This window comes from Nomascus leucogenys, chromosome 2, assembly GCF_006542625.1.
Source record: "Nomascus leucogenys isolate Asia chromosome 2, Asia_NLE_v1, whole genome shotgun sequence".
In the NCBI taxonomy this organism is placed as follows: Eukaryota; Metazoa; Chordata; class Mammalia; order Primates; family Hylobatidae; genus Nomascus; species Nomascus leucogenys.
The window spans coordinates 28,780,758-28,800,107 of record NC_044382.1 but is presented as its reverse complement, the minus strand read 5'-3'; the positions used below and the strand labels follow the sequence as shown (position 1 = coordinate 28,800,107).

Here is a 19,350-nt window from a genome sequence, read left to right as displayed (position 1 = left end):
AGAAATAACCAAATTTCCTTGTCAATTGTGTCATTATTGTAATGAATTCTCATGAGATCTTTAACTATGACCATGTAAAGTCTTGTCATCTACAGGTGGTTTTTTACTCTGCTACTTTCCTGAGCAACTATAAGCCTAAAGTGTTTCATCTTCATAAGATCATACCATTGGACTGGGGAAGAATTTCCAGAATTCCAATGAAGAAACTGGTTCATAAAACTGCTAACTCAGTATTAAGCAGAATAAAAAATAATTGAAAATTAAAACAAATGATTTGGCAGATTTTTATGCTAAGTCAGCCAGTACTGAAATTGGTAAGATATACAATTTAAATGAACTCCAAAGATTGATCCAAGTCAAGTTACCTATGATAACCTATTTAATAAACAGTGCTATGCACCTGGATTGGAGAAATGAAATTGGTATTTAAAAGGATGTAAATCCAATGTTAAGTGTGGACTCATAAGGAGTCCCGATGGCCTCCTTGTCCTTCTTGAGTCCTTAAAGCTTCCATTATTAGATTACTGCACTCCATGACTCATCATGGAAGAGATAAAATGACAGAAATGATGACAAAATATTGACAATGTGACTGCTCTAGAATTGCTAAAATGGGCTGGGTGTGGAGACTGATGCCTGTAATCCCAGCACTTTGGGAGGCCGAGGTGGGCAGATCACCTGAAGTCAGGAGTTCGAGACTAGCCTGGCCAACATGATGAAACCCCATCTCTACAAAAAATACAAAAATTAGCCAGGGATGGTGACACGTGCCTGTAAGCCCAGCTACTTGGGAGGCTGAGGCAGAAGAATCACTTGAACCTGGGAGATGGAGGTTGCAGTGAGCCGAGATCACATCGCTGCACTCCAGCCTGGGCGACAGAGCGAGATTCCATTTCAAAATAAATAAATAAATAAATAGAATTGCTGAAATGGTTTCAAGAAATGTTTGGGGCCAGGCATGGTAACTCAAACCTAAAATCCCAGATCTTTAGGAGGCCAAGGTAGGGGGATCACTGGAGCCCAAGAGTTCAAGACCAGCCTGGGCAACATAGTGAGACCCTGTCTTTTCAGAACAATTTAAAAATTAACCCAGCATGGCGGTGAGCGTCTGTTGACCCAGCTACTTGGGAGGCTGAGATGGGAAGATTGCTTGAGCCTGGGAGGTCAAGGCTACAGTGAGCCATAATGACATTACTGCACTTTAGCCTAGGCAACACAGCAAGACCCTATCTCAAAAAAAAAAAAAAAAAAGTTTGATTTGTCAAACTCATAATTCTAGCAAGACAATAAAAATCTCAGGCAACACATTTCCAGCACCCACTGGATCATTTGAACACTTACAAATGGATTTCACTTAACTGCCCCTTCAGTGCATCTTTTCTGGTTTTATAGAACTGCTCCCACACAGGAAGGCTGATGTTATAACACTACTTAATAAGCTATTAGAAAATATTTTTTCACTGGGTTTAATAGCTTGTGCCTATAATTCCAGCAACTTGGGAGACAGCAGCAGGAGGATCACTTGAGGCCAGGAGTTCATGACCATGGCAACATAGTGAGACCCCCATCTCTCTAAAAAAACAAAAGAAATAAATCAGCCAGGCATGGTGGTATATGTCTGTAGTTTTAGCTACTTGGGAGGCTGAGATGGGAGAATCACTTAAACCCAGGAGTTTGAGGCTGCATTCAGCTATGATCACATCACTGCTTTCCAGACTGGGCAACAGAGTAGGGGCTCATCTCAAAAATATATATATATATATATTTTTCCCTTGTGAGGAATTCTTGAGAAAATCTCCAGAGACTTTTCTGGAAGCACTGTCAAATAATAATGCTAAGCTTTGTTTGAGTTATAGTCTATGGATATTAATATGTGTTTCAGAAATTGTATAAAATTTTCTTTTCCTTTTTTTTTTTTTTTTTGAGACAATGATTCTCTCTGTCACCCAGGTTGGAGTGCAGTTGTGCCATCACAGCTCACTGCAGCCTCAACTTCCTGTGTTCAAAGGATCCTCCTGCCTTACCCCCTGAGTAGTTGGGACCACAGGCGTGCGCCACCATACCTGGCTAATTTTTGTACTTTTTGTAGTGATGGAGTTTCACCATGTTGCCCAGGCTGACCTTGAACTCCTGGGCTCAAGCATTCCAGCCACCTAAGCCTCCCAAAGTGTTGAGATTACAGGTGTGAACCACTGCACCCAGCCTGTATAAAATTTATAGATAGAGATAAAGAGATACTCATTTCACTAGACACATTGTAAAATCATTTACAAAGATATTTTAAACACAATTGCATTAGGCAAAGCTAACTGAATCAGTTGGATTGCCCTGGTCAAAGGTATTCTCAATTGATGGCAATCAGATCCACTCCTGCTGGAAAACAGATTGGCCCCATATGAAATAGTTACAGGAAGATGTATGCCCCTGATAACAGAACCTCATTTATCTTCCACTTTTATAAACTCTGACATGACTTAGTAGTGCAGGACTTTAGTGCATTATGCCAAAGCATATTTTCATCAGGTTAAAGAAGCCCTTTGTGACCCACCAATTGATGACAACCAGATCTTTCACGACCTAGAACCCAAAGATTAGGTCTTTTGGAAATTACACCAAAGGAAGACTGTTCTTGAACTCCACTGGACGCGACCATACCAAGTTCTTCTCTACCACAAAACTTTAGGGCCTTGAGTCTTGGATCTACATCTCTCAATTCAAAAGGTCCCTCCAGATTCCTGGAGTATACACCTTTTGGACTCCTTCAGGTAAAGCTAACCAGGGAAGGTTTTCCACAGAAACAGATGGCATTCTAGACAGGGATCATAGATCAAGACTTCTCTGCCATCATGAAGGAAACACTACTCTGACCTTTCTAATTAATAACCTAATCACTGCCAAATATAGAAAACCCATCTAAGTGATGCCTACAAAATGTATATCCTGCTTTCGGGTATTGTGTAGTCAAGACCTGGAGACTACCTATGTGGGTATGAGTAATTGCTTGTAGGATGTCACTGGGTTAAATCCAGTAAAGTTTCTTTCCACTACATGTGGTTATGCAACCTTATAGTATGCTATGAAGGGACCACAAAAAAGTAAGTGTCCCACTGGACCCTGTTCAGGAGCTATGCAGACTTGAGTGGACAAACTTAACTGAACTCTGTTCAAGCACCACTAGGTGGCCTCTTTTCCAGTCCCCAAGGGCTTTTGTTGGGTTTGCTTACTCTGTCCTGTCTCCCTGAGAGTTCAGAACTTGTTATTTGGCCAGGCTCACTCCTGCTCCCAGATAGTTTGCCCCTGAAAGTTCCGATAGTAACTCCCACAATCATAGGCCAAAGCAATCAATAACCAAAATTACTACCAACCTCAAAATAGATGAAGATAAGTTAGTGTTTACTGAGGAAAGTTTCCAATGGGGCTCCTGGGGGCTCACTCTTGCTGGTAGAGGGGTACCAGTTATAGGGAATTTAAAGCTGATTATACATTAGAGGGAAATCTTGGATTTTATAGTCAATCAGGCCTCCCAGTGTTCAGACAGGTAGAAGCAACTCTCTAAAAAGTGGATGAGAAGATTCATGGAAACACCTAATGGAACATGATGCAGCTTTAGACCTCCTCTTTGTCCTTGCTGGGGTTTGCGTATGAAGCTGAACAAAACTGAATGTTGCACTTATCTTTTCTCTGATTTTAGTACTACAGGACGCTTAATTTAAAGGTGGCTGATACTGCTGTTTCTCTAGACACTGCCACAATTTAACGAAATTTCAGAAAATTTCTCTGGGGAAAAGAATACATAATGTGTTTATGGGAGCAGCTAACAGGTGGTTTGCAGGCATCTTGAATGGTGAACGGCAAACTTTTTATTCCAAGGTTTTCTAATCTTTATTTATTTATTTTAAGTGGATTTCCAGATTACTATGACTTGCGTTGCCAGGCTAACTACAGAAATGGATACCTCTTTATAACAGGCCATTTAAAAATGAAATATGTTCCTAATTGTCATTATGCCCCAAACAAAGACTATAACCAATGACCAATTGAACTGTTGAATTTTTTTGTTTGTTTGTTTTTTTGAGACAGAGTCTCACTCTGTCACCAGGCTGGAGTGCAGTGGCGTGATCTTGGCTCACTGCAACCTCTGCCTCCCGGGTTCAAGCAATTCTGTGCCTCAGCCTCCCAAGTAGCTGGGATTACAGGTGCCCGCCACCACGCCCAGCTAATTTTTGTGTTTTTAGTAGAGATGGGGTTTCACCATCTTGGCCAGGCTGGTCTTGAACTCCTGACCTCGTGATCCACCCGCCTCGGCATCCCAAAGTGCTGGGATTACAGGCATGAGCCACCGCACCCGGCCCTGTTGAACTACTTTTATACTTGTGACACGGTTACCCCCAAATAACCTGACTGAGGTTGGGGGTAGCTTGCAGCTCTCTTTCACTTTTTATTTTAAATGCGTCTCTATTCTTGGAATCCTTTTACACTAAGCCCGTACTGCTTTCACATAATTCTTAAAAGACAATAAATAGGTAAAGAAGAACAATGCTGTTGCTACCATGTAGAGTCTGCGTGAGATTGTCTAGTGTGATGCAAGCCCACCCTACCAGCCCCACCGGCCCCGCCATACCACCAGCAGGGAGAACATGGTCTGCCCCACGTTGAAGCCGTGCCGCCAGTTGTGGTAGGTGATCTTGCGGTAGCCCTTACTCAGGGAGTACATGAACCGCACCAGGGCCTGTGAACACATGCACATCAGTGAGGCAGGACACACCTGAAATGGTCTCATGAGAGTTGGAATAACAAAAATATGAAGAAGGCATAGCCCATGACCCTCTCTTTTGAGGTTTGAGGTCCTCTAACCCCCATCATTGGACCAGGAGGTGAGAACTTGTACTAGATGCAATCATGCTGTGAAAGTGCTTTGCAAATACTAAATGCTAAATACTAAGAAGATGTTGTTGTTGTTGTTGTTGTTAGGAAATGAGGTGAGCATGCATCATTCCTCTGACTGAGCTTCATCAGTAATTCCCGAACTGTGCCCTGGAGAGCAACTGTCCTTGGAGAAGCTAACAGGGGCTCTACAGGGAAAAAAAACACAAAAAAACAAAAGGACTCTTTTATCCAGTGGTTCTCAAACTTGAGCGTGCATGAGACTCACTTGGAGGACTTGTTAAAACAGTTTCCGATTTATCAGAGCTGGCAGTGTGTGTGTGTGTGTGTATGTGTGTGTGAGAGAGAGAGAGAGAAAGAGGAGAGAGAGAGAAAGAAAAAGAAGAATGTGAATTTCTGGTAAGTTCTTAGGTGGTGTGGATGTGGTCTGGGGCAACACTTTGAGAACCACTGCTTTAATCAAAATCAAACAAGTTCAGGCAATTCTGCACACCTTATCCCACTGCCTCCCATACATACCTTCTCTGCCATCCCCCATGACCCTAGACTCACAGCAGACCTTAGTAAGGAATCCTGCAGGGAATGAGCCCTGTTTACATTGGTTTAGCCCACATTTTCTGCCCTCATTTAACTATAGGACCCATTTTTTGCAGCACATCTATTCCCAGAACCTCAGAACCCACTGCAAGAAACCAACGCACCCAAAACATCACACTTCACAGGACACAGAGGAACAGCGTGTCTCTTTTCTTATAAATGATTCATCAGTGCAACATGACTAATTCTTTAAATCCTAAATACTGAGAGTAAACTCTTTTTAAGGTAGTTTACAGATTGAGTCTTTTTTTTTAAAGCAAGCGAGAAAGAAAATTAAAAAGGGAAATCAAATATATTTGTTTTGACCTCACCTCTTGTGGAATGTGAAATTTATCCACCACTTTGAGCTCATAATACATCTGTATGCCACATTTTACCAGCTCCAGTTCTGTTAGGGGCAAGTCACTGAAGTGAAATTTATTAATTTCATATTTATCTGCATCTGGCAGCTCTGCTTGCTGTATAAGGAATAGAGTCAAGTGATTAGGAAACATGAAGTGTTTCTGGGTGCCCACCTCCTGTCCAGCCCTGTCCCCATCCTGGGTCTGCTGGAAGGATTAGAACAGAGTGATGGGGAACATGCTTTGCAAAGAGAAACCCCTGCATGCTCAGGAGCACTTTGCACTTGTTATACATCGGGGCTTGTGCTGCCCCGGTTCAGCTCACCAGGATCTCAGCCAGCTCCTCTTCTTCACATTCCCATGGCTCCTTCCCATACACCTCTCTGGTTTTCTGCCAGGACCCAAAATGGCAGGGGAAAAAAAATAGGTTACAACATGCCTCCGCGTTTCCATTCCCATTTATCTCCTTCCTCCAAAGTCCTTGCAACAGAACCACCAGCTCAAAGACGATTCCATTTAACGTCTATTGATGCGCAAGGTCCTGGGCTTTAGAGCCATAGAGACCTGCATTCAAATTCAAGCTCTACCACTTACTAGCAGTGTTATTAATGCTTCTGATCTTCAGTTTCCTCATCTGTAAGTTGAGGATAATAAACATACTTAACTGGTGAATTAAAATTCAGTTGTGCAAAGTCATTCTTAAGTAACATATGTAAAATTAAATAATCCATATAAAGCACTTAGCACAGTGCTTGGCGCATAGTAAGCACTAACATACATTAATGTTGTTGTCGATAGTTTCACTGTTATTATTACTGACTGGGAGTAAGGAGGCCTTGGCCATAGTCCTGTTTCTTCCTCTCATTTACTGTGTAACTTGAGGCAAGTTCCTTCTCTCTCTGGGCGTATGTCCCCATGTGCCAGAGGAGGGGGAACTGGACCCAGTTACTTGCTCCTGATTTCTTGACCCAGAGCAAAATTTGTTAACTTGTAACTGGTTCACTGAAGCTGTGCCCCGATAGGTTGCACATACCCATTCTATGGCTGAAACTGTGGACTGAGTCAAGCAAACCATGAGGCAATTTATTCAAACTGGATGTTTTCTCTTCTGAATTTAACAGTTATTGGAATGAAATGATCAAATTTGTTGTGGTATCTTCCCACTTTAGAAATGCCCTCTAAAAACATTAGCCTGTCTTTATTTTTTCTTTTTTTCTGGTCTCACTCTGTCAGCCAGGCTGAAGCACGGTGGGGCAATCACAGCTCACTGCAGCCTTTGACCTCCATGGGCTCAGGTGATCCTCCCACCTCAGCCTCCCGAGAAGCTGGGACTACAGGCACACACCACCATGCCTGACTAATTTTTGTGGGGTTTTTTTTTTGGTAGAGACAGGGTCTCGCCATGTTGCCCAGGCTGGTCTCAAACTCCTGGGCTCAAGCGATCTGACCACCTTGGCCTCCCAAAGTGCTGAGATTATAGGTGTAAGCCACTGCACCCAATTTAATAGGGTCTTTTAAGTGAGCTGACCCCACAGGAGGGAGGCTCTGAGAAACTGATAATTGTCCACTGGTCTTCCAGATAAAGCTTCCTCTCAGAGTAGAGGCTATGGCTGGTTGACTCTGTCTCCAGTACCAAGTCATCCCTGAGCACAGTGAAAAATGGAGTTTCTAGAGCTGTCAAGCCAACATCTGACCCCAAGAATGAGGTGTTTCTGCAAGGAATAGCTGTCCCCAGGCCACACAGTGCAGTCATTATGTACCACTCTCAGGCACTCATCTGCTCATGCACTCATTCATTCATTCATTCGTTCATTCATTCATTCATTCATTAAATGTTGAGTGCTGCTGCATCCCTGTGCTAGGCAGGAAGGATACAACAGTACACAAACCCACGCCCAGGTTGAGCCCTCATGGAGTTGCAATTTTGCCTTAATCTGGCCACATCTCTGAGATGCAGTCTGTATTAGAGTAGAAACTAGTAAAGAACATTACACACCAAGATTTTCTGAATTTCTTCATTGTCACATTTCACATGATATTTTACTATGTCCTGGAAAATATCCTTCCTATTTTCAAGTTTATTCATTGACTCATAGGTGTCAGGATTTAAGACAGACCAGCCCAGAAATTGAGTCAAAGACTGAAAAAGAAAGAAAGAAAGGAGGAATCAGAGACAGAACACCTAAGTTTAATCTTGACTCTAAAACTCATAGCAAGAGTCTCTAGGCCTCTGCTTTCTCAGCTATAAAATGGGTTTGATAAGCTGTGTGCTGCCCACCTTGCAGAGTTCTTACAAGGCTAAGATAAAGGAATGGATGTGACCACACTGTACCTAAAGCACTAACATACATAAAGTACCATTCTTATGTGTAATAACTTCACAAAAAGAGAATGTGTTTTTGCATATGTAGGGATAGGGGATACCTAAGAACTCTGTACTTTTTGCTCAATTTTGCTAAGAACCTAAAACTATTCTAAAAAGTAAAGTTTGTTAATTATTATTATTTTTTTTATTTTTTTGAGACAGGGTCTTGCTCTGTCACCCAGGATGGAGTGCAATGGCACAATCATGGCTCACTGCAGCTTTGACCTCTTGGGCTCAAGTGATCCTCTTGCTTCAGTCTCCTGAGTAACTAGAACCACAGGTATGCACTACCATGCCTGGCTAATCTTTGTTTAACTTTTTGTAGGATATTGCCCTGTTGGCCAGGCTGGCCTTGAGTTCCTGGGCTCAAGTGATTCATCTGCCTCAACCTCTGAAAGTGCTGGGGTTACAGGTGTGAGCCACCATGCTCAGCTTGATTACATTTTTTAAAAAGGAAATGTGGATTTCTCTGACAGCACATCAGTGCAGTACAGAAGTGAGCATGAAGAAAGTGGTTAATGAGGCAGAGTCAGGATTATAGCAACCAGGTTGCTGCCCCATGTGATAGAGCAGTGACATCCAGCCTCCCCCAGCAAGCTGACTCTGAATCCCAACAGCAAAAGGCCTCCTAGCAAGCCATACCTCCATGAGCGTCTCATCCATTTCATCAAAGGGCTTCCCATCTTTACGATTGTAAAATGTGGCCACTCCAACAATTTCTTCCTTCTTGTTCACAATCGGCATTGAAAGCACATTTTTAATCATCCATCCAGACTCATCCAGAGGTTCTTTCTACAAGAGAAGGGCTAGATTAGGTTTCCTCTTGTTCCAGGCCACAGAGGCAACAATGATAGATGTCACCCCACATCATGACCCTGATTGGCTGAGAGGAGGTGGCAAGAGGATGGAGTTAGTTGGATTTTGCATGAGTTTAATTACCGACAACTACCATGAGAAATAACCCATCTGGTTGGAATTCCTTAAGCCAAGTAGCCATTCTGTGTTCACCCCTCAGATGTCAGGGCCAGTGTGTGTGTCAGGCAGTGTGTTATGGGGATGTAATGATGTGCAGAACATCCCAGAGATGTAGTGTTTCTCTTTCAGATATGGGAGGCAGTGGCAGGGGACGGGCTTAAAAGGGCAATACTATGATTCTTGTAACGTTGAATTAATAAGCTAGATATAACCTGCACATTTTGCCTCTTGACCTGACTTCCTATGTTACTTTTAGCACTTCGTTTTCTCTCCTGGAGCCTCGATTTTCTCATCTATAGAATGGAGAGAATATATGCCTCACTGAGTAAATGAAGTTCTTGATCAGTTATAAGATGCCTTTGGTGAGGCTAGGCATGGCAGCTCACACCTATAATCCCAGCACTTTGGGCAGTTGAGGCAGGCGGATCACTTGATGTCAGGAGTTTGAGACCAGCCTGGAGAACATGATAAAACCCTGTCTCTACTAAAAATACAAAAATCAGCCAATTAGCCGGATGTGGTGGCATGCTCCTGTAATCCCAGCTACTCAGGAGGCTGAGATGGGAGAATCGCTTGAACCCAGGAGGCAGAGGTTGCAGTGAGCTGAGATCGTGCCACTGCACTCCAGCCTGGGCAACAGACAGAGACTCCGTCTCGAAAAAAAAAAAAAAAATATATATATATATATATATATATCCATTGGTTCATCAAACATTTAGAATGTGCAAGAAACTGAGCTAGAAACTGAGGAAGCCAAAACACAGATCTTGTCCTCAGGTTGCTCATAATCTGTAAGGTAAACCAGTAATTACACTGCAGTGTGGGAAGTTCTCTAAGAGAGTTACGTTATGGAACTATGGGAGCCAGAGGAGAAAAGGAAGTCAAGGAAGGCTTCCTGGAGTAGGTGAGTCTTCCAATCCTGAAGTTTCAAGATTCTTAATATGGTGAGATGATAATTGTTATTATTTAAATAACACTGGAAAGTAAAACAGCTGTCTCAGCACCTGGTGAGAGAGTGTCTCCAAAAGGATGCAGAATACTGCCTGAAGAGCACAGGGTTGTATTGAACTCAGACCTGGCTGCCCCCAGCACTCTACCTAATCTTCATGAAATCCCTTCCCTCTGAAGGCCATGATAAAAAGATTTTATTGAAAATGAAAGGGGACATCATTAAAGATTTTTAAGCAAAGAAGTCACTGATTCAACCTATGTTTTTTGTTTTTTGTTGAGACGGAGTTTTGCTCTGTCACCCACGCAGGAGTATAGTGGCACTATCTTGGCTCCCTGCAACCTCCGCTTCCTGGGTTCAAGCAATTCTCCTGTCTCAGCCTCCCGAGTAGCTGGGATTACAGGTGCCCACTGCCACGCTCTGCTAATTTTTGTATTTTTAGTAGAGACGGAGTTTCACCATGTTGACCAGGCTGGTCTCGAACCCCTGACCTCAGGTAATCTGCCCGCCTCGGTCTCTCAAAGTGTTGGGATTACAGGTGTGAACCATCGCACCTGGCCCAACCTATGTTTCTTAAAAACATTATTCAGGGGCCAGGCGCAGTGGCTCGTGCCTGTAATCCCAGCACTTTGGGAGGCCAAGGCAGGCAGATCACCTGAGGTCAGGCGTTCAAGACCAGCCTGACCAACATGGTGAAACCTTGTCTCTACTAAAAATAAAAAATTAGCTGGGAATGGGGGCGCATGCCTGTAATCCCAGCCACTCAGGAGGCTGAAGCAGCAGAATCACTTGAACCCAGGAGGCGGAGGTTGTGGTGAGCCGAGATCGTGCCACTGCACTCCAGCCTGGGCAACAAGAATGAAACTCCATCTCAAAAAAACAAAAACAAAAACAAACAAACAAAAAACATTATTCAGGCTACTTTATGGAGTATGAGTTGGAGGAGGAAGACCAGAATCTAAAAACAAGATTAAATTTGCTTTACTAATGTAGTTAAACTGCAATCAAGTGGATGACTTGAGTAAAGACTACGTTCTGCTGTGGTTGTGGTCAGGTTAGCAACTCTCAGCAAGTCTTCAGGCTCGTCGCATTGAGGTGGTCAAAATCACCACACATGAAGTGCAATTTTAACTTTGGAACTATTTTCTGTCTAAACTTTTTCATAATGTTCTTGAAGGAGAAAAAAATAATTCTGACTTTTGAGTCATTTTTATTTCCTTCTGAATTATTTCCTGATTAATAATGATTTGTTTTTCTTTTATTTGTTTAGCCTAGCATGCTAAACCAAATCAATAGTGACAGGGCCCCAAGAGCTGAGGATATCAAGAAAGATAAGACCCAACCTTGACCAAAGGAAGTCACATTTTACTAAGAAGAATTAGTCTGACACGGAGACAAGGATAATAAAAGATGACATAAGGAAAATACGTAAGAGACACAAGTTCCTTGGTGTGCCTTTCCAGGCCTGGCGGGATCTGGTCTCTGTCCACCTCTCTAGAATCTTCCCCTGCCAGTCTCTCCCTCAATTTCTCACTCAGATTTCTTGGCTTATTCTAGTTCCTTCCAATAAGCCATCTCTTTCCTGCAATCTTCTCCCCTCTCTCTACTGTCCAAACAAAAGTTTTGAGGACATATTTCTTGATTCTTCCCAGATTAAGTCAGAATCTCCAGAGATGCCCCTCCTCTCCCCTCTGCCCTTTTCCTAATCACCACTTGGTATCTCTTTCCCGATGCAATCATGAGCTTCATGGAGACAAAGACTATGCGTGTCTGGCCCACCACTGTAGCAACTGTTAACACTTTGCCAATGCCTTCACAGAGGATATCTTCCATGAAACATTTGTTAAAAAAAAAAAAAAAAAAGACAAAATCAAATGGAAGGTCAGGCGCAGTAGCTCATGCCTGTGATCCCAGCATTTTGGGAGGCCGAGGTGGGTGGATCACCTGCGGTCAGGAGTTCGAGACCAATCTGGTCAACATGGCGAGACCCCACCTCTACTAAAAATACAAAAATTTAGCCGGGCGTGGTAGCGGGTGCCTGTAGTCCCAGCTACTCGGGAGGCTGAGGCAGGAGGATGGCATGAACCTGGGAGGCGGAGCTTGCAGTGAGCCGAGATCACGCCACTGCACTCCAGCCTGGGCGACAGAGCGAGACTCCGTCTCAAAAAAAAAAAAAAAAAAAAAAACCAAGGAGAGAAATTATATTCAGCCAGAGGAATCATAATAAAACTTATTAGAAGTAGTAGCATTTGAGGTTGTCATTGAAGGGCAGAGAGGATTTCAATAGGAGATGGTAGAACAGGATTTGAACAGGAGATGATAGGGAACAGCATAAGCAAAGGTGCTGAGGCCAGTCAGGCATAGTGGTGCACGCCTGTAGTCTAGCTAATTGGCAGGCTGAGGCAGGAGTTTTGCTTGAATCCACGAGGTTGAGGCTGCAATGAGCTGTGATTGCACCACTACATTACAGCCTGGGCAACAGAGTGAGACCCTCTCTAAAAAAAAGAAAGAAAAGAAAAAAGAAAACAACAACAACAACAACAACAACAAAACACCTGGCAAAGCGGCATTTTGATTATATTTATTGAAATACAACTTTAATGTCTGAATCTGATCATGAAACTTTGGAGCTTTTGTATATTACATATTGTATATCTTATGGGGGGAAAAATAGATCCTGAGGCCAGAAAGCAAAGGATGTGAATGTTAAAACTGAATAGGACCTTGGAAATTACCCAGTTAACTCTGTCCCCATTTCCATTGGCACAGGACTTTTATCATGTCATATTTTCACTTTGTTGAGGCTGCTTCCCAGCAGAGTAGGTGGATTCTAATGTATTCTAATGCTCTTTGGGGAGGAAAAAAATCATATGACTAAGACTGCAAATAAAAAAATGACTTGGCCGGGCGCAGTGGCTCACGCTTGCAATCCCAGCACTTTGGGAGGTCGAGGCGGGCGGATCACGAGGTCAGGAGATCGAGACCGCGGTGAAACCTCGTCTCTACTAAAAAATAAAAAAAAATTAGCTGGGCGTGGTGGCGGGCGCCTGTAGTCCCAGCTACTCGGAGAGGCTGAGGCGGGAGAATGGCGTGAACCCGGGAGGCAGGGCTTGCAGTGAGCCGAGATTGCGCCACTGCACTCCAGCCTGGGCGACAGAGCAAGACTCCGTCTCAAGAAAAAAAAAAAAAAAAAAAATGACTTACCTGAAATGCAAAAAAGTCCTCCGCAGGCGCATTCATGATGTTGCAAATCTGAGAGCAGTGAAGGGGAATAATGAAGGTGTGATTAGGCCTGAGACGGTGCCCAGCTAAGCACTGTATACCATTTTCAGAAACACCATGTTCTTGCCCAAGGCATTCACATTCTTTTCATCAGGTAGACATAGTCGAGACAGTTTGGAATTATTAACTGAGGCTACTAGACAGAAAAGTCACCTTATAAACATTACTTTTTATGATTTGCTCCACTCTTGAATCATTTGTAAGCTTTGAAAAAGTTAAGGGTACAACTTGTCATTACTAGTGGCTGGAGGATATCCCATTTTGTTGCTTCCCTTTTCTTGCTTATTTGGGTTGTATCCATGGTCTTTAAGTTAATATAAATGCCAGCCCAGCCAATGTGGTGAAACCCTGTCTCTACTAAAAATATAAAAGTTAACCAGCAGTGGTGGTGTGCGCCTGTAATCCCAGCTACTCTGGAGGTTGAGGTGGGAGAATCACTTGAACCTGGGAGGCAGAGGTTGCAGTCAGCTGAGATCGTGCCACTGCACACCAGCCTGGGCGACAGAGTGAGACCCTGTCTCTAAAATAAAATAAAATAAAATAATAATAAAATAAAATAAAATAAAATAAATAATGCTACTCTAAATATATTTGACTCAACTACATTTGGGTTCTGTTTTGTTTGGGCAGGTAGGGGTTTTTCCTTGGCGTATAAACCCCAAAGTAGAATAATAAATGAAAGGTGTTGTAGCTCTGGTTCTATATTGCTAGATTCCTCTCCTGAAAGTTGAACCAGTTTACCCTACTGGTAAGGGATCAGATGACACTTATCTGATCTCCCCAGAGCACTGTGGGGCCACTGTGTACGGCTGTGTAATGTGTGGACTGCACACAGGCATCTGGCTGAGGGGCAACTGGGAGCTGAAATCCAGCCTGTGATCTGCTTGCAGTGCCATGACCTTGACCTTTCTTTAGTCATCCGTTGAGAAACGGTGCCTTCTAGTTCTCAAAAAGGCACCACCTGGGCTTGTAGCCACCCTGCCTGACAACACGGGAGTGGGCTGCCTGTGGTCTTAGAGAGCGGGCTGTACCTGCTCCTGTCCAAGGACTGCCTGCTCACTGCACCAGCCTTCTGACCTCTCCTTTGACCAACTCTATCAGTTACTATCATTGTCTTCTGATCTCAGAGTTCTTGGAGCCCTCTTTCGTCTCTATTTATTAGCATGCTGGTGTCTCTCTCATGCTTGAAAATGATATCCTTCCTGCATCCATCATGGTCCCCATAGCAACCACCCAGGCATTCTCCTCTTTTCTTTTGCATTCTTTACCTTCTCGTTACCCATCCACTACTCAGCAAACCACATGCTGGTTCTGCTTCCACCTCACCACCAAATCCATTTTCATTGGGGCCACAAATAACCTCTTCAGTGCCAAACCCAATGAGGGTTTTCAATTCTCTCGCCAGTTCATTCTGCTGCATGTCATCATTTCCTTCCCTGTTGAAACTTTCCACTTCCTTGGTTTCCATGACACTGCCCTCTCCTGGGTCTCCAAACACCTCTGAACCTTCCTTCTGTTTCTCTATCCCACATTCCTCTTTCTCCACCCACTCTGTAAATGCCGACTCCCTCCATTATTGCACCCTAGGTCCACTGCCTGTCTCCCTCTCCCTAAGTGGCTTCCTCCACACTCATAATTTCAAACACCATCTGATCCTGATATCTTCCAAATCTCTGCTTCTAACACTCCTCTCTCTCCACAGCATCAGAATTGTCTCTTCATCTACCTGCTGGACAGCTGCTCCTAAAAAATGTCACAGTTTTACCTTGTCTGAAACTGACCTCGTCATCTTACATCCAAGCATGATGACAGCACTATCTATCCAGTCTAGAAGCCTAAAATTAGCTTTGACTCCTCTCTTCCCCATTCTCTGCCTACAACCAATCGCAAAGCCCAGCCAGCTTCACCCTCTCAATATTGGACCTGACCCATTATCCCCTTCTTGTGTTCTTGCCTCTGTCAAAGTTGTTGTGAGCATTAAATTTAGGTAGTGCCTGACTCATGGTAAGCACCCAGTGGCTGTTAGCAAGAATGATAGTATTCTTTACCCCACCTGCCTTTGCTGAGATTCTCATCACCTCTTACTTGAATGATGCTCTGGTTACTTTGCCTGCAGTCCTTGTCCTTCAGATCCACTTCCCAGGAAGCTGCTAGAGTTATCTTTCTTTCCTTTCTTTCTTTTTATTTTTTTCTTTTAGAGACAGGGTCTCCCTCTGTTGCCCAGGCTGGAATGCAGTGGTGTGATCGTACCTCACTGCAGCCTGGAACTCCTGGGCTCAAGGGATACTCCTGTCTCAGCCTCGTGAGTAGCTGGGACTGTGAGCGTGCACCACCATGCCTGGCTAATTTTTTAATTTTTTGTAGAGACAGAGTCTTGGTATGTTGCCCAAGCTGTTCTCAAACTCCTGGGCTCAAGTGATCCTCCCGCCTCGGCCTCCCAAAGTGTTGGGATTACAGGTGTGAGTCACCATGCCCTGCCAGAGTTATCTTCCTGAAATGAAAACTGACTATGTGAATCTCCTGCTTTTCTACCTGTCACCTGTAGATTAAAATCCCACCTTTTAAGGATGAGCATGGTGGTTCACGCCTATAATCCCAGCACTTTGGGAGGCTGAGGCAGGTGGATCACTTGAAACCAGGTGCTCAAAACCAGCCTGGCTAACATAGCAAAACACTTTCTCTACTAAAAATACAAAAATTAGCTGGGCGTGGTGGTGCATGCCTGTAATCACAGCTATTCAGGTAGTTGAGGCATGAGAATCGCTTGAGCCCAGGAGGCAGAGGTTGCAGTGAGCCAAATTCTCACCACCGCATTCCAGCCTGGGCAACAGAGCGAGACACTGTCAAAAAAAAAAAAAAATCCCATCTTTCAGACAAGGCGTCCAAGGCCTGTTGTAATTTAGTCCCTTCCTCCCTCTTGAGCCTCATCTTTTGCTGTCTTCCTGTCTCAAATCTAAAACTACAGCCACACTTAACCATACACAGCACACTGCTCCAGGCCTCCATGCCCATGTTGTTTGCCCATGTTCTTCCTTCCACCTGGAACCTCCTTTTATGAACCCACCTGCCTAAGACCTATTGATTTCATTTTATTTATTATTATTGTTTTTTGAGACGGAGTCTCACTCTGTTGCCCAGGCTGGAGTGCAATGGCATGATCTCGGCTCACTGCAACCTCCGCCTCCTGGGTTCAAGCAATTCTCCTGCCTCAGCCTCCCAAGTAGCTGGGATTACAGGCGACTGCCACCATGCCCAGCAAATTTTTATATTTTTAGTAGAGATGGAGTTTTGCCATGTTGGCCAGGCTGGTCTCAAGCTCCTGACCTCAGGTGATCCACCCCCCTCGGCCCCCCAAAGTTCTGGGATTATAGGCGTGAGCCACTGTGCCTGGCCAAGACTATGCACCTTTCTACCTAAGGATTATTTATCTATGTATTTGATATTTCCTCAAATGTCAATTATCTGTTCATTCATTTAGACCAATTGCCAACTGAATTGAGAGAAACAAGAGAATTAGGCTTTCAGAGATCCACACTTGCCATCATCTTTTCCACTCTCTTCTTGATCTGAAATCCTTCCACTCTTTCTTCCACGTGATCCAAAACTCTCCCCCTTCAAAGTTATATTACTTACCAGGCCATTCTGGGCAACATAAGCTGGGAGACCGCTTACTAAAGCCCAATGGTCAGGAGGTGGATTCCTGTGAAGGCCAAAGACAAATGGTGACTCTCAGTGCAGGGATTGCTGGACTAAAGACTAAAATCTGGGCCTTTGCCCTCCCCCTGCTCTCAGGTGGCCCTCAGCACCTGCTTACATTCACTACACCTGACCAAACCCAAAATGTTGGCCAACCATCTTAATGTCCAAATCTAGACATGGAGAGAGGGTGGCGAATATAACATTTTACTGTCTGCCCACCAAGTTTCACCATCTGAGAAAAGAGACAGGATTCATTCTACAGACTGTTATTTGCTGCTGAGCAGAAGCAAATACCATCACTTCCCTCATAAAGTTAGAAGCTACTAATACTATGTAGAGAATGAAAAAATTCATCCATGGAGAATTCCTACCATGTACTAAGCACTAAGCTAAGTGCTTTATATCCTTATCCCTCACAATACTATCATTTTTTGTATTATTACTTTTTGCTTGTTTGTTGTGAGAAAAAAACACACACATAAACACGCATTAAAAACTTTACCAATGATTAGAAAATGAACATTTATAAAACCACATGGACATCAAGAACAGCACTGTCATCTCCTTGGAAGCCCTTGACTTTCCCCCGCAATCATAACCTTCTCCCTAACCCCAAAGGTAACCATTATTCTGAAATTACGCTAAATTGCATTCTTGCTTTTTTGTAGAGTTTTACCTCCTAAGCATGTTTTCTTGTACCTGTTAGTTTAATTTTGCCTGTTTTTCAACTCATTTAGATGGAACCATACAATGTATATTATTTTGTCTGGCTTATTTGTCACGTTGCTGTAATTCATTCATTTTACTGACTTACCGTGTTCCCTATGCTACTGTAGCACAATTTATCCATTCAACTGTTGGTGGACATCCCCCATCCCTTCACTTAGGGGCTAATATAAACAGTGCTGCTGTCAACATTGGTGCATATGTGCTCTCAGTTCTACATGGCGTATTCCTAGGAGAAGAAGTACTAGGTCATAAGATGTTTGTATCTTCAACTTTACTAGATGAGGCCAAACTGTTTTCTAAAATGACTGTAGCAATTAACACTCCTATCAGTGGTCCATTAGAGTTTGCTTTGGTCTCCATCTCTGTCAATACTTAGTATTTTCAGACTTTTAAATGATAGTCCTTGTGGTGAGGTCTAGTGGTATCTCATCATGGTTTTCTTTCATATTTCTCTACAAAATTCATAAAATGGAGTAACTTCCATAAATGTATTTGTCACTTGCATTTTTTTTGTAAAGTTCCTCTGTTCATGTCTTTTACTCATTTTTTAAAATTACTTTTAAATTTACTTTTACTCATTTTTCTGTAGTGTTTCCTTCTTATCGATTGATAGGAGTTCTTTATATGTTCTCTCTCTATTTTTTTGTTGTTGTTGTTTGTTTTTGAGACAGGGGCTCACTCTGTCACTCAGGCTGGAATGCAGTAGCATGATCCTAGCTCACTATAAACTTGAACTCCAGGGCTCAAGTAATCCTTCCACCTCAGCTGCTCACTTAGCTGGGACTTCCGGCACGTACCACCATGCCCAGCTGATTAAAAAAATTTTTCATAGATGGAACTGTCTGCAAAAATTATAACAGAACTCTAACCTCACTAGATTTCATCTTGCTTCTAACTTTACAAGCTAACTGCCCTTACTCATTCCTGGGCATAGACCAAGCCAACTATGGGAAGAATTTAGTTTATAATTTAACCTTGAAGCAAGGATGATAATAGTCCCTTCCCAAAACTGACCCCCTCTGGGGACTAAAACTGCCTTTGTAAGACTAATGAAAGGCCACAAGGTTAAGGTTATCGGAAGGGCCCGAATTCTGCTAAGATGTAAGTGTATTTAAACAATAACCAGCCGTTGTTCCCTAGCTTGCTTTTCTATAATTCCTTACTGCTCAGGAGTCATGTAGCTGGGGATCACAGGATTTATTACTTCCCCAATCTCTCCTACAGATAACTTCACTATTACACAACCTAAGATTGATCTTTGAGATATTTTTTAGACTTTCGCATTCTAGCCACTGACTGACTCTACCTGGACCCATAACTCAGTGGTGCAAAGTTTCCTTTGTTCTACATTTCTGTCAATACTTAGTATTTTCAGACTTTTAAATGATAGTCCTTGTGGTGAGGTCTAATGGTATCTCATCGTACTTTTCTTTCGTATTTCTCTATAAAATTAATAAAATGGGGCAGCTTCCATAAATGTATTTGTCATTTGCATTTTTTGTAAAGTTCCTCTGTTCATGTCTTTTACT

General features: G+C 43.1%; 1 protein-coding gene across 2 annotated transcripts in view; it reads right to left on the bottom strand.

The window, feature by feature from the left end:
• The window catches only part of PDE6A (phosphodiesterase 6A), a 91,016-nt gene that overhangs the window by 30,777 nt on the left and 40,889 nt on the right, over nucleotides 1-19,350 (bottom strand). For both annotated transcript variants that reach the window (XM_003266628.4, XM_003266629.4), the window contains 7 exons: nucleotides 17,027-17,093; nucleotides 13,316-13,363; nucleotides 8,830-8,979; nucleotides 7,819-7,962; nucleotides 6,148-6,213; nucleotides 5,793-5,939; nucleotides 4,622-4,729 (listed from right to left, as the gene is read on the bottom strand). In XM_003266628.4, the coding sequence (XP_003266676.1) occupies nucleotides 4,622-4,729; nucleotides 5,793-5,939; nucleotides 6,148-6,213; nucleotides 7,819-7,962; nucleotides 8,830-8,979; nucleotides 13,316-13,363; nucleotides 17,027-17,093 (730 nt within the window). The remainder of the gene's footprint in view (nucleotides 1-4,621; nucleotides 4,730-5,792; nucleotides 5,940-6,147; nucleotides 6,214-7,818; nucleotides 7,963-8,829; nucleotides 8,980-13,315; nucleotides 13,364-17,026; nucleotides 17,094-19,350) is intronic.